We start from the raw sequence: 15,564 nt of genomic DNA, 5'->3' as shown, positions 1-15,564 counted from the left end.
AAGCAGTGCATGAATAAAAGAAAAATATTTAAGCAAAGCCTCAATAAGCCGCCTGTATTTATCCAAGTCCAGCCGGACAAGGAATTTATTTTCACAATGTAAGAATAATTGTAAGTCACGTTACAAAAAGTACAAGAGCACAATCCTGTGCTTTTCCTCACAACAGAAAAGGGTTAGGGAGAGTTAGAGGTTAAGAAGAGGTTTTACAGGCAAGAAAAAGAGCAAACTGGACACTTTTTTTAAATCAAAAATGCAAGTGTTTTGCCAGAGTAGTATGTACAGCGAATGATACACATTGTTTTATACCGTACAACTACTGTAAAAGGTCGACGTTTCGATCCCCTGCTCTAAGATACATGGGGATCATCATCAGGACTTATTAATTGTGTTGCCTGTTGGGAAAAGTTTTATACGCCTGTGGAAGAACAGGAGAAATGAACAAATGTTTTTCAGGGTTTCATATTTGCAATATGGAAGATGAGAGTCAGCATTGCTTCACATTTTTATAAAGACTATAATCGGATTCGCGGTGACTGGGCAAAGGGTTGTGATGTGCACCGTCAATACCTTTGAGTGAATAAGGTGACATTTCAAGCCTCGAACAAATGAATATGTACACTTTGAAAAAATTTCTTTTAAAAGTTTCGGCGCAGTGTGGGCTAGTTCGTGCATGACAGGATTTGACGGGGGAATGAATGGAGTCCGAGTGAATTCGAAGTGACTAGTGATGCGGACGCGTGCGGGTCTTTGTGAGACTGCATAGTGACAGTGAGTTAAGGCTAGACTGTGCAGTGACTCACTTAGTCTAGAGCGTGCAGGTTATTAAGTTACCTCTTATGGGGAAGAGGTGCAATGGAAGAGGTTATGGTTTCAATAGCTCTGGGTTAGCGGCCAGCTGTCCTGCCGGGTTGTGCCGCATAAGTGAGCGAGCAAGGTCGGCAGGCGATGCTGATGGCCGTGGCCACGTTCCCGCATCGGGGAACTGCTAATGGTTAGTCCTTAGAGAATCCTTTAAAGAATCGAAAGGCGGATTAAGTAGGATTCGGGCAAAAATAAAGATCGGGGGTAGGGCTGAGCAGGAGATACATACCAATTGATTGCCGGGTCGCAATAAGATGGTGGTGCCGGGGCAGTGCTCGGATCAGCTGCGGGGGAGAGAACGGAGATTGAATTACCAGCACGGCTTACCTGGTAACGGGAGCGATGTCCTCGTATACCACGGTGCGGCCGATGCTGCAGTTGGTCCGTGAGTGGACTGAATGCTGGAGGCCCTCATGTGATCGACTGGTGGTGGGCGGAGCCACGTCCTTTAAGGGGGCCCGGCCGCGGGTGGTGAGAGAGAGTGATTCAGTGATCTTGGAGAGCATGTCGGCCATTTTGAAGAGGGGTCTCTGAATGAGCTGGTCCATGACTCTGTGCAAAGGGATAGCCGGGTGCTAGTGAGGTGAAGTGCAAAGTGACATAAAATAAATTAGTTCATATTTTTTAGAAAAATTTCATGCTGGAAAAATAGGCATTAATGAAACGAAATAAATTATAGTAAAGTTGTCCAATCTTCACTTCGATTCAGACAGTACGGATAGTGTCAAATTGTAGGATACTTTTCAATTCCTCTTTGTTCAATAACTGTGCCAAGTTGCCTCCACGTTGGGGCAATTTCACCACTTTCAAGATTGTCCATCTTAGATTGTCCTCTGTGTGATTTGCTTCGGAGAAATGTTCCACCAAAGGAGCACCCGGCTATCCCTTTGCACAGAGTCATAGACCAGCTCATTCAGAGACCCCTCTTCAAAATGGCCGCCATGCTCTCCACGGTCACTAAATCACTCTCTCTCACCACCCGCGGCCGCGCCCCCTTGAGGACGTGGCTCCGCCCACCACCAGTCGATCACATGAGGGCCTCCAGCATTCAGTCCACTCACGGACCAACTGCAGCATCGGCCGCACCGTGGTATACGAGGACATCGCTCGTGTTACCAGGTAAGCCGTGTCTCGCCGCCGCTGGCTTCCTCTGAACACCCAGCGCTGCACCGCCGCTGGTAATTCAATCTCCGTTCTCTCCCCCACAGCTGATCGAGCACTGCCCCGGCACCGCCATCATATTGCGACCCGGCAATCAATTGGTATGTATCTCCTGCTCAGCCCAACCCCCGATCTTTATTTCTGCCCGAATCCTACTTAATCCGCCTTTCGATTCTTCAAAGGATTCTTTAAGGACTAACCATTAGCAGTTCCCCGATGCGGGAACGTGGCCACGGCCATCAGCATCGCCTGCAGACCTTGCTCGCTCACCTATGTGGCACAACCCGGCAGGACAGCTGGCCGCTAACCCAGAGCTATTGAAACCATAACCTCTTCAATTGCACCTCTTCCCCATAAGAGGTAACTTAATAACCTGCACGCTCTAGACTAAGTGAGTCACTGCACAGGCTAGCCTTAACACACTGTCATTATGCAGTCTTACAAAGACCCGCACACGTCCGCATCACTAGTCACTTCGAATTCACTCGGACTCCGTTCATTCCCCCTGTCAAATCGTGTCATGCACGAACTAGCCCACACTGCACCGAAATTAAAAATTTTTTTTTTTTTAAAGAGTACATATTCATTTGTTCGAGGCTTGAAATGTCACCTTATTCACTCAAATGTATTGACGGTGCACATCACAACCCTTCGCCCAGTCACCGCGAATCCGAATATAGTCTTCATAAAAATGTAGAGCAATGCTGACTCTCATCTTCCATATTGCAAATATGAAACCCTGAAAAACTTTTGTTCTCTTCTCCTGTTCTTCCACAGGCGTATAAAACTTTTCCCAACAGGCAACACAATAAAAAAGTCCTGATGATGATCCCCATGTATCTTAGAGCGGAGGATCGAAACGTCGACCTTTTACAGTAGTTGTACGGTATAAAACAATGTGTATCATTCGCTGTACATACTACTCTGGCAAAACACTTGCATTTTTGATTTTAAAAAAGTGTCCAGTTTGCTCTTTTTCTTGCCTGTAAAACCTCTTCTTAACCTCTAACTCTCCCTAACCCTTTTCTGTTGTGTGGTAAAGCACAGGATTGTGCTCTTGTATTTTTTGTAACGTGACTTACAATTATTCTTACATTGTGAAAATAAATTCCTTGTCCGGCTGGACTTGGATAAATACAGGCGGCTTATTGAGGCTTTGCTTAAATATTTTTCTTTTATTCATGCACTGCTTTGGACCATTGTTTCCTTACAAATTGTTACTAACGCTTGGTCCACAGCCACTTATAGGGTCCCCCTTGTTTCCTAAAAGACATATGCAGGGCTGCATAAGGCAGATTTTTGTGACTGAATTTTTGAGGTGATAGTTTGTCCATAATGTGACCAGTGATATAGTGTTTTGCTCCTTGAAACTTCTTGTACTAATTCAGGTTCGGAAAGCACTCTGACAAATCCTTAGAAAAGACTGAGGCTGGCATCAATTAGCAATACAAACCAATAACATGAAGCACATTTGGCTCCACAAGTAAGACAGAGAGTGTTTAAGTTTCAAAATCATAAAGGTTTATCAAAGGGTTAGCAAAGTTTTTAACTCAAATCATCAAATTCGTTTTTAATCAATACATACATGTGTTAGTCAATATATTCAAAGCAAATCAAAGATCATGAACAAACATTATTATACGTCTCAAAGGCAAATTAAGCGAGGTCTGCTCTACCATAAAGAGACCACCCTGCCTTGATAAGTCATGGAAAGGTTCTGTTAGGATGCCGGAAAAAAGGGTTCTGCTGTAAAGGCAGGTGAAAGGGCATCTGTGGTATGCACCTGCATCTCTGTCTACATTGCATTAGTATAAATCCCACAATTCTAACACTTGATACAACTGCCCATAATTTCCACACGAAGGGTCAATCACTTTAGGGGACATGAAGATAACATAAATGCATTATTTTCACAGGCTACTGCAGAATGATCCAACTTTAAACATACTTTCCACTAATGGTTATCCGTGACATAATGATATATGCTTGATCCAAGAAGTGCTCTGCACATGATTGTGAGAATGTGTAAACACAACTTTACAAATAGGAACAGAAAACAAAAGTGACACCATTTGCGATTGCTGGTTCATTTTCTCCTGAAATAAAGAAAGATACACAAGATGGAACAAGATGGCAGCCAGACACTGCACTAACCATTTTGAAAGGCCTACATGAGCTGTTGTCAGTCTAAACGTGAATAGTATACACCTAGTAAATGTGCCTGTTAAATGTTAATATCAGTGTGAATTTCAAAAGATTTAATAGTGAAACTATCATCATCACAAGCATAGAAATAGCAGTAGGTATATATATATAGTCTTTTCAGATTCTCCACCTTTTCTATTCCTGTGCCCCTGGTTCCCCCCACTGGGTACATACCTAATCCTGCAGCATTGCTTTCCCCTACAGATAGGGTTGCCCACTTTGAAAGATAAAGGGAAAGGTGGAGGTTCAAAGCGCTCAAGTGGGATGTAGAGTTTCAAATCAAGAAACAAAGGCTTACTAGTGAAAAAGAATAAAAGGCACACAGGATAAAACTGAATGAAATGGACAGAGTGGAAGACATTTAGCAGAAAGAGGAAGATACAGGAGGTGAAGCTTGCCCTAGAATTGAGACAGTACGTGCTTCCAACTGCCACTGTAGTGCCTTACGGTGAGAGATGCATCTCAGACTATTACACCTCCATGTCCAGTAAGTTCATGGGTGAATGTTTTTTAACTGGCAACTAGCCTGTTTCCATAATGTGTAGATGAGAAAATATAGTTGCTTTACTAAGCACTTTCTTTAGAAGGCAACATGGATCCACTGGAGCGTAGTAGACCCGCCTGAAGGTTTCTATCATTTTCGGAATTGGGTGGAACATTAATATGCCCTAGAGGCTGCAATAACAGACTCTACTTGGCCATTAAAGGCCTCCTTCAGTGTTAAAGGCCCAAGCCAAAGTCAAGGGCCTTTTTAACAAGGACGTGGCCTTTAATGGCCAGTAGAGCTGACTACGGAGGGCTCTAAGGCTATTAGAGCATTTCTCCTATAGAGGGCTAAATGTTCTAATCTGTTACACGGGGCCGAGGGGGTTGACATCTCCTTGGGCATCATGAGGTCTTTGGTAAACATTAGAATGTTGATGCTCAGTGCTTCTACCGGCCGTGAGAAGCCCTGAGCACTCCATTGTTTTCAATGGAGCATCCATCATCCCAATGTTCCAATCAGTATTAACACTAATAAAAGGTCCTAAGAAGATACTGACTGTGAATTGGAAAAACATTTATTTAGAGAATTTTTTAAGTTTGGGCAGTATGCAAAGGGAAATAAACTGTCAATCTTCCATGGATTGCTTAGTATGATGTGCATAAATCAATGTTGCTACTTAGTTCAGAAACTCTTTGTCATGATTGATTCACTGAGTATTGGCAATCCACTATTTACAGCACATTCTAATAAGTGAGTTGTGAACAGGGATACCAGAAGAAGCAACCTTGGTGGCAAGAACATGTGGCAAAAGGCCGAAATGTCAGGAATGAAAACAGTAATTCCCTTTTTTAAGTTTCTGAAAAATGTGAATGGAGGAGGAAGGAAGGAAGCACCTCAGGTCAATAGCTATAGGCATTATTGTTGAGGGGCACATGGTCACTTAAAGTGTAATGTCCCAAATAATCACCCAGCTGCACAGGTTTCAGTCCAGCAGATTAATCAGAGTTATTTTAGAAGCCCCACTGAGGTAATAGACCTTGCTGTGGGTGGATTGTATAGGAGGTAAGGTGCCAAACCTCAAACCCCAACCAACAGCCAGGAATACCTAAAGCCTGTGTCTGTAAACAGCATCAGGTTGGCTCACCTGTAACACCACCACTCCCTGTCCAACTATGTCTCTTTCAGAAACAGTAGGCCAGTCAAATAATGTCCTCACAATCCCCTGGCACACACATAATCATTGCAACTGATGAGGCTATCAGCAATGTCTAGCTGAAGATGGATGGTGAGTCCAGGCCAGATACTGTTGCCCTAAAATAATGGCTAGGTATAGAATACTTGGTGGGCTAGGGTCCTAGAAGTGGAGGTAGTGCTAACCTTCTAGAGAGAGGACGTGGTCTAAAGGCAAGGGCGGTCGACTTTAAATCTGGGGACCCAGATTCGAGTCTCTGCAATGACACTCATCATCCTGTGATATTGGGCGAATCACATAATCTCCCCGTGCCTAACAAAAAATGATTGTGTCCTTGTGTAATGCCACCGGTGCTCATGTAAAGCGCTCTGATACCTGGTACCTTTGGGTCAAGTGACTGCTAAATAAAACTACTGAAATAAAAACTGAGCACAAGCTGCCACACGAGAACTACTTGGAGTATGTTTCCACCATGTGACATGGAAGTGGCTTGGTAGGTCTAGGTATGACAGGAGTACTATTTTAGGTGCCTTCATATATGGTTGAGGAAGAGAAATACCAGCAGTAGATCCTACAAGAATGTAAGTCATTGCTGTAAGTTGAAAGTGCCAGCAAAGTGGAATTTACTAAAACTTCACCAGAATGTATCAGCACTGGCCCAATAGTGGAAAGCCTGTGGATTGATAATGGTTACTAATATGGACTGCCCTCCAGTGAGACAGCATACCCTGAATAGCCTGTAAGATACAATTGTTCTATGGTCACCGGAGAAGCCTGCGAAGCTCACATACAATAATGAGATGTACTTCACCCATACTAAAAAGAGGCTGGCCTATTAAAATAAACACGCACTTGCCCTGACCACTAAATCACTAAAGGGGGATACAAACTCTAGAGAGCCTCTCATTTGGATATCTTTGCACCAGGTCAAAACAAGTGCATTACTTTGACACAAACATCTCAAGGATTGCTATTTTCCTACCCAAGTTGGGAACAAAATGTGCACTCTTAGAATTTGCTTGGCTGGTGTGACCTGTGAGGAGTAGACAAGGTGACTTCCTCTGCAAAAGGAGGAGCTGAATTTCTCTTCAAAAAATGGATGCTGTCCTAATAAAGGGATGATCTGTACAAGGCCCAGCTGGATGGAGAACATGAAGGATGCAAGGCTAGACTAGCCCTACAGGAAATCAGTTGGATGGAAGGAAGTGAGGGTGGTTTTCTAAGTGGGGGCTGGTTTTAAAAGCACAGCAAGTTTCTTCTGTATTCAGCAGTTTTCAGGCAACAATAAAAGTGTCAAGATTACTCTAGTGATTAAAGTACCTGCTGGCAAGAGATGGAAGTTTTGTCTAGTGCCAGTTTTGACTCACCGCAAGTAGTGCAGAGGATTAATATGCCTGCTGCAAAGAACATGTACTATGCATTTTCTCAGAACAGTGTTTTATGTGCATAGCTCATTTGGCTACTTCTTTTGTCACAGAGATTCTTTTGTAGCTGTGCAGTTCATGAGTTGCAATGGTAACCTAGCACAGTGAGCTATGAACTGCCAACAGAGAGCTGTATACAAGCTGGATGGTATATGTTAGAAAGTTATGTTTTCCCAATCTTTCTTTATCCTGATTTTGCTAAAAAAAAGGTTTGTTTGGGTAGAAATACATTCTTATTAGTAAAGTCAACCCTAACCACTGTGTTATGTTCTGAATCCTAGATGTGTGCTTCTCCAGACCAAGCACTCTTAAAACATGCCTACCAGCATAAGTAGCATGTGAATCCTACATCTTATAGTCCCCTTTGCCTTATGTAACAGTATCTATACTCTTAATACACATGTATGGTACATTTTCTCTGTATGTGTGTGTGTGTGTGTGTAAAGTGTTCCAACAACCTACCCTGGTATGAGAGCTGCTATAAAACAAAATAAAGTACATGTGAGAGGGAGGTTGTGCAGAGATGACAGCCTTAATTGTAACCCTGGGCTAAGTACTCCGCTACGCCCAGAGTGGGCGTAGTGTTGCCTACTTCGCCCTTTGTGAAGTAGGCGTAGCAGGCAACACTACGCCCACTCCGTGGGCGTAGCGAAGTTGCCCACCACCCGCCTCCCTCCCGCCCTCCCTAAATACTTAAATTACCTTTTAAAAATGAATAAAAAACCACTTACCTTGTCCGCTGCGTCCCCGGGGCTCCCTCTTGTAATTGCACCACCGTCTCGGATATTAATGCACATGCTCGTCCGCCCGCGCATGCGCATTTCTCGTGAGAAATACGCATGTGCGGGCGGTTACGCATGCGCTTTAGTTTCCAAGACGGCGGCGCAATTACGAGAGGGAGCCCCGGGGGACGCAGCGTACAAGGTAAGTGGTTTTTAATTTATTTTTAAAAGGTAATTTAAGTATTTAGGGAGGCCGGGAGGGAGGCGGGTGGCGCGTAGTGGGGCTACGCGAAGTGCGTAGGTGGGGGTAGTTTCTCGCCCACTTCACGTAGCTTGGCGTAGCCCCACTATGCCTACTACGCCCAGGGTTACTTAATAGGATTTAAAACAGGGTACTGACTAAAAACGGAGTAGCTGAAGCTTCTACCAGCAGACTAGTCCACCCAGGCCAGAGCCTTTAGAACAGATTTGGAAAAATCATAAGATTGTTGCAATTTTGAAACATTGCCTCACTTGTAGAACGTCCCAAAGTTCCCGGATTCAACTCAATCATAGCCCATTGGGACACCAAAGTTAATGCAACCACATGCATGAACACTATACTAATGTTCTAGGTTATTCCTCAACCCAAGAAGGTGTTGGGGCCTTTCTGGGTTCTCTATGTATTGTGTTTAATTTACTATTTGACACACATGTAAATAAAAGCCTTTGCCATCTTGAGTTTTTTTTAGTGTTATTTACTTTATCGGGCAATATCTTAGTCTCTATTAAATACTTCTCCAAGAATAAGCCTTGATGGTTGGCTTCTCTATCCCAGTGGAGAGTGAATAGGCCTCACAGTCGACATTCAATTAAGTATATGGTGTTGGCTCCAAGGTTTATCCTGTGAAGTCCATGGGCAACAGTGTTGTGGTCAGAGGTTCTGGGGAAAATGTTAATCTATTCATTCATAATGATGCTGAGACAGCTTGCATTGCAGGTGAGACTGGCAGGACCTTTGGTGCTGCATGTCCACAGTAGAGGAGATGTATTGATGGACTTGCTTATTTCCCAGTCTGGATTATGTATGTTGGTCCAGGATTGTACAATGGGGTTCCCACTCTATGGGAGATTTGAGAAGTGAGTAGCTACCTAATGGAGGTGGGTAACTGGGACAGTCTTACAGGGAGTGATGTGGTCCATGTAAGGACAGGTCCTCATATCCCATTGACGTTGGGTCAGAAATCAACACCTTTTATGATGTTTTCAATTCCTCAAATGTAGTGGAAAAAATCCTGAGATGTATATTCCTTGTCCCTTTAGTGCCTCCTCTAAATGTGACGGCTAACGGATACAAGTGTCCAACTTGCCACATGAACAATTTCTCTAATGGATGTACACCTACGGAGGACATTCTCTGTGTAGGCATGGAGTACCTGTGTGTCACCTACAGTAGAACAAGTAGATCAGGTAACCCTCATGGATGATGCATCATTGTTATCAGTTATTTCATAAGGTTACTTATTAACAGGTCCCAGTAAAAAGCTTTGCATAATGATGTATAATTGTACAGCGAACTGATACGTTGTGTCTAAGAGCACTAGACAAGAATGCTAAAATAAAATATGCGTTTATTTATTAAATACATAAAATATGCATTTATTTAAATGCAGCAGCATTTTACATTTTGAAAAACAGTGTTATACATTAAAGAAAGAATACACTTATTTCATGGAAGTGAAAATGGGTAGAGTGGAACAGAAACAACATGGTCATAGATATGTGAGTAACGTTGAACCTGAAACATGTTAACAGGTCAATGTAACGGGCTAATGACTCCTTGCTTGAGGTACATAGGCACACCTGACATAGCTGTACTCTTAAGAAGAACTGCATGCAGAGCTCAAATGGGTTAAAAGGTGGGGGATCTCTCAAATGGGTGTGGCCACTGCCGTTATAGCTGTGACTTAAACACAAACAATTTCTGTGTGAGAGCTGTTAGTCACAGCTGTTATAAACATCTGAAGATGGCTTAGTCCAAAGTATGGACCGTCGAAGAGAAAAATGCTAAAATAAATACACAAAAAAGCAAAATGCCAGGTGTATTCCAGGTGCACTTGAGAAATTCATGAGTAAGCTAAAGTACTATAATAGTAACTCACACATACTTATAAATCAATCTTTCTGGAATCCAGCTTGGGCTGTTCAGGACAGAGGTTTTAGGACCAGATGTGCGACAGTTTTTTGCCGTTGCCAACTGGAAATCTGCCTGTTTGCGACCCCAATATTCAATCAATTAATCAATGATTTGTGAAGCTCACGACATACCTGCGAGGGTCTCAAGGTGCTGGGGTTGGGGGGCGCTACTGATCGAACAGACAGGTCTTGAGTATCCTCCTGAAGGTCAGCAAGCCTTGGGTCTTGAAGGCTCAGTGGAAGGGTGTTCCATGTCTTGGCGGCGAGGTGGGAGAAGGATATCCCACCGGTGGTTGTTCTTTGGATGCGCGGGACGCAGGCGAGTGAGAGGTCAGCGGAGCGGAGCTGGCGGTTGGGGATTGGTCTGCCCTATGTATGAACCCTATTTTGCAAGTCTGTGACCTATTATCAACTCGTAAATTAGGGTCTGCCACTCGCTATTAGGAAGGGGCATGCTAAGGGCATCTTTTCCAAATAGCGGTCACAAAACACTCGAAGTTTTCCACCTACTTCAAGTAGGTGATAAGCCACTGGCAAATGGGAAAAGGTCCCCAGGGCCCCCTTCCCCTTTGTGAATGTATGCGTAAATATTTTTTGAGAATAGGCAGAGGTCCCATGGACCTCTGCCTACTCTTAAAAAATGAAACCGAAACATTAAATTATTCTTTTTTAAATGGAGTTTGATTTCCATTCTCAGGAAAACAGGCTGCTCTTAAAAAAAAACCTGCTTAATATAAAAAATGATGCAATTTGCGACTTGCAAATTTTAAGGGTCGTACATCTGGCCCATAGTGCTCCAGTGGTGAGTACGTGATATGGAATGTTTACGAAAGTACTAATGCTGTAGCCCAAATTCCTGATAACGAATGAGTTAATTACAACCATGACTGTACAGAAGAGGGACCTCTGCACAGAAGCGAATCTCTCAGTGGAAGTGGAATTCGAAAGCATTTTAAATAGATTTAGGATTGTATGCATGGCTTTGGTGGTGATAAAATTGTGGTAGTGGTAAAGACCCATATGTCAGAAGGATACTATATATTCATAGGAGTAGTGGTAATAGTAGAAGAGCACTACTGCTGCTATGTGTGGGGGTACAGAGCCCTGTGCCATATTGAACATCTCTGCATAACTGGCAGTGACCTTCGGCCCCAGAGATCCTCTTGCTTTCATAGCACCAATGCTCAGAGAGGGGCTGGATTACATGATCATAATCACTACAAAGTTTCGCACCTGAGACTATGGTGCTGGACATGCTTGGCTTGTGCCTGGGCAACGCCTGGGCCAAGGGCGGGCCCATCCATGCCCATCAGAGTCCAGAGAAGGTTTTAAACTTGGCCCATCTAAATGCATGAACCTGCTGTACCATCTGGAACGCATTCAGGAAATGTGACTACACGGCTCTGTGTGGCACCTTTATTGTTTACTTGGCCGAGTAGCTTGGTTAAGGAACCTTGTTTGCGTGTTCTTGTGTGCATGAGCTCAGTATGCTTGCCCATCATTTCAGTCCCACCTAGCACCCCTGGATTAATGTTGGATATGGCTAAACACCACATGGCTGCCTTGACATATCCTACATCTTTCGGCAATCCCGGGGAAGGGCAAATCAGTGAAAGTGAACCTAGCTCCAAAAGGAAGCATAAAACAAAGCATGGGTGACATTCTAAATTACAATGCAGTTTCAATCATAGTACTGATAGCAAGGAGTCTGGAGACCCCCCTTTGCTGCTGTCTGGGCAGGCTTCAAATAGATCTACGGCTGATGAACGTGTACAACCACCTATAGACTGAAATGGGATTTTGGACAGATGTTCATCTTCCTTGCATGCATGTATTTCTCCCTTGTTGGATAAGATTTGTTACTGTGAACATTCTGTTAGCCAGTTGATTTCTTCTTTAAATGTTGCCTCACAGTTGACTAGCAGTGTTGGTAATAGTACTCCTTCAGCTGTCCCCTCAATGTTACTGGATAGCATGGGTCCTGACCAGTTCTCACAATTTCGAGGTGATCTATGCCCCCAAAAGTCAGGAGCAAGTGGGTTAGACGGTACAGGGGTGCAAACGTTAGGATTGGGTGTCCTGTATAGGGCACATTGATAAAGGCCTCACTCGCAGATTCAAGCAACGCCCCGCAGCCTCAGTCCTACCTGACCCTCTCCCCTGCTAGCTGTTCCTATGTGGTCATTTTAACTGGGGTTCCCCCACCCCAGAGATGCAGTGGAGAGTCTTAAGGGCACCTTAAAAATAAGGTATGTCATTGGTTGATTAGTAATACAGATTTGAAAATCCCTGAATATGACAACATCTTATTGGTAAGCAGGGTTGGTTGGTCCAATCACCCAAAAACATTAGAGGGCACTGTGTTCTTATCAGTTGTAGGAATCTTGGTTTGGATCAGTAGTTGGTCAAGAGTGGGACTAGGGCCTGTTTAGTGAGAGACAACATTAACCTTGTCCACCTGCATTTTTTTAATAAGCATTTGACACCCAAGGAAAGGGTGGGATCCTGGCCTTTGCCCTTCTGAGTTGCTGTTGGGGATAGGTAGTCAGTCTCGAACTCCAGCAGATTTATCCCTCTCTCTGACCTAGATATTTTAGACTGAGGTCCTGGTCTGTCTACCAGCAATAGTGATATTCTGGAAAATAATCTCTAAATTCCTTCCCACCAACGTGCAGCTATTCCCCACTAATCTCCAATGTTCTGCCCCAATTCCTTCTTGAGTTTGTATCCCCTGCCTTAGTTGTGTTAGGCCTCTTCTTTTATCCCCCATAGCCTTAGAGTCTCATGTTTTGGGCAACACTGAGCTGCACCTGCACTTCCATACTAAGATCATGTCCTAGAATGTTGCTGGTTTGCTGTCAAAACTTGAGTACCCTCATTCGGGTCTTTCCACAGATTTATTTGACATCTGCCTGTTCCAAGAGACTTTCTCATGTAGAGCAGTGCAGCAGCTGCAAATTCTGCACTGCGTGAGAAGGAGAGAACTTTAGAGCACCACATTTACTGAAATATGGCAATCTCCTACCCTCTCCCTAGTGCGATGCTGAAATTAGCTGCCATATGCCATGGAGATGCCTTTGCGCCATAGTGCAAAAGTGTCTCTGTGAGTCAAGCAGAGGTGTTGTACTGGAAGTATACCCTTTAAGTTCAAAATACTACGATTAGACTCATTTGAAACATTTCTCCCTTTGTATGGGTGCTGTATAGTGTATCACACATGCAAAGTTGGAAAATGAAGAAGAAACAAATTATTTCTCCTTCATGGCGCTTAGTTTATTTAGGAAATTGAGTTTAGTGTCATAAACCTTGGATGGCTGCATAGCAATGCCCATGCACTACCCATAGTATGCCACATTTGCGCTAAGTAATGCAAAGCAGTGCTATGTGATGCTTCAAGATACTTTCATGTTCTTTCCAGTGCTTAACAAGTTTAGAGCTGGAATGAAAATTGGACAAAAAGATTTGGCGCTGATATGTTTCAATTTTGTGACACAAACACAGCATAAAATCTTAGTAAATCTGCCTCTTGGTCAGTTGCCCAAGATGCCGAGCAGGGTTTGTCAATTTTAACCTGACTGCTACCACCACAGGGAAGGGAAGACCCTCGGGAGCGTTGTCAATTTGGATCAAAACTACTGTTTGCTGCACATCTAGGGAGTTTGCATTGGGTAGTGCGGATGGACAGTGCATTCCCCTTTCCTTTCCTACAAGTAGTGAAATGAAATAAAAATGTATAATAAACACACTCTACTAACCTGAGGTGTCTAGGCTCGCAACCTTGCAAACTGGGCAGTACCAGGTATGTGGCCAAGGGATATAGGCTCCTAGGGATTAAAAAGCCATGTTTTTAGTTTTTCTCTAAAGCAGAAAAGGTCTAATTCCTTTTTCAAGAATAAAGGGAGGCTGTTCCAGAGAAGGGAGGTGCTGCTAGTAGAACTTCTCCCGCCCCATTTTTCTTTTTTTACTCTGGGAACAATGATATTACAGACTGTTTCTGAGGTGGAAGGTACCATTGAAATCTCAACTTAAAAACTTGTGGCCCTTCTCCATGGAGTTGCTAGAGGAGGGCAACCCAATATTCCCCAAGGAACTGGGTAATTAACATTCATAGAAAAATTGCGCCTTGAGGTATTATTTTATCTTATTGAATCTTTTTCAAATGTCATATCTATGTACCATAACTCCAAAGAACATCAGAAAACGTGGTATTTCAATTCAGAACTTTTATATCATATCTGAAATCAGTATATTTATTTAGGTTCTTCATAAGTAAGGCAACACAAAAACACTACTACATTCAGCTTCTCTGAAATAATCCTCTTTGCGTGTACAATTACGTTTAATTCTTAAAAATTGGCCAAAGGGGAGATTGTCCCTTAAATTCCTGGGGTGATGACTAGAGTATTTCAACAGAGTGTTGCGGGATGTGGGCTTCGTGTACAGATTAACCACTAGACTACCGTTGTCATTGATTAATTGTAAATCTAGAAAATGTATCCGCTCATTGCTATACTCAATAGTAAATTGTAAGTTGTTATTTTGTTCATTGAGCCAAGTCATGTCAGTTAACAGAAGATGCTCAGAGTAAAGGAGATAGGAGTGTGACGGTAGCCCTCCTTGCTTGTGTCTTTTAGGTAATACTTTTTGCACACGGAGTCGAATTCTGGACTCGCGTTCTCAAGTACGCTCTTAGATTAAAATCAAGGTAAGCAGGGAGCCGAGGTGGATGCCATATAAGTGGAATGGATGTGGCCTGTGGCTCTATTGATTGGTTGTTTCATGTTTTTATTACACCGGTTTTAGGGCGATAGTTGGACTAATTTACAATAGTGGTTAACTACAGTGGAATTTGAATACTTCAGAGAGAATATTCTTGAGAAGATATACTTTTTCAGTGAGTATTAAGCCAGGTAGTGTTTTGTATATATTCTGTCACACTGGGTGAGGTGATGGTTTAATGTCAGCAGACGATTAAGTATATTGGACATTGGAATGTGGATATAATGAGACCGATTGTACATATTGTATATATTTCTTTGTAGATGTTTTGTGCAACAGTAGTCCTGATGATGGTCTTGGTGTGATTTATACAGTAGAGACCGAAACGTCGACGCCCAGGCACCGTTTTGGGTTAGGAATCACCAACAACAGGATTTGTAAAAAAGAGAGTGATGGACTGAGCTGACTGTATTTTCAGTAGCATTCTATGTGTATATATGGTTTGTACATATTATACCAACGGTGTAACACACTACTGGGAATTTACTGAATGTAGTAGTGTTTTTGTGTTGCCTTACTTATGAAGAACCTAAATAAATATACTGATTTCAGATATGA

The 15,564-nt window shown here is 43.1% G+C and overlaps 1 protein-coding gene across 1 annotated transcript in view; it reads left to right on the top strand.

The window, feature by feature from the left end:
* The window catches only part of LOC147701035 (protein RoBo-1-like), a 106,952-nt gene that overhangs the window by 10,236 nt on the left and 81,152 nt on the right, over nucleotides 1–15,564 (top strand). The window contains exon 5 of the mRNA XM_086929295.1: nucleotides 9,355–9,492. Within this exon, the coding sequence (XP_086785421.1) occupies nucleotides 9,355–9,492 (138 nt within the window). The remainder of the gene's footprint in view (nucleotides 1–9,354; nucleotides 9,493–15,564) is intronic.

The sequence above is a fragment of the Lissotriton vulgaris genome, chromosome 7, assembly GCF_964263255.1.
Source record: "Lissotriton vulgaris chromosome 7, aLisVul1.2, whole genome shotgun sequence".
Classification (NCBI taxonomy): domain Eukaryota; kingdom Metazoa; phylum Chordata; class Amphibia; order Caudata; family Salamandridae; genus Lissotriton; species Lissotriton vulgaris.
Note: the sequence above shows the minus strand (reverse complement) of the source record. Positions and strands in the feature narration are given on the sequence as shown.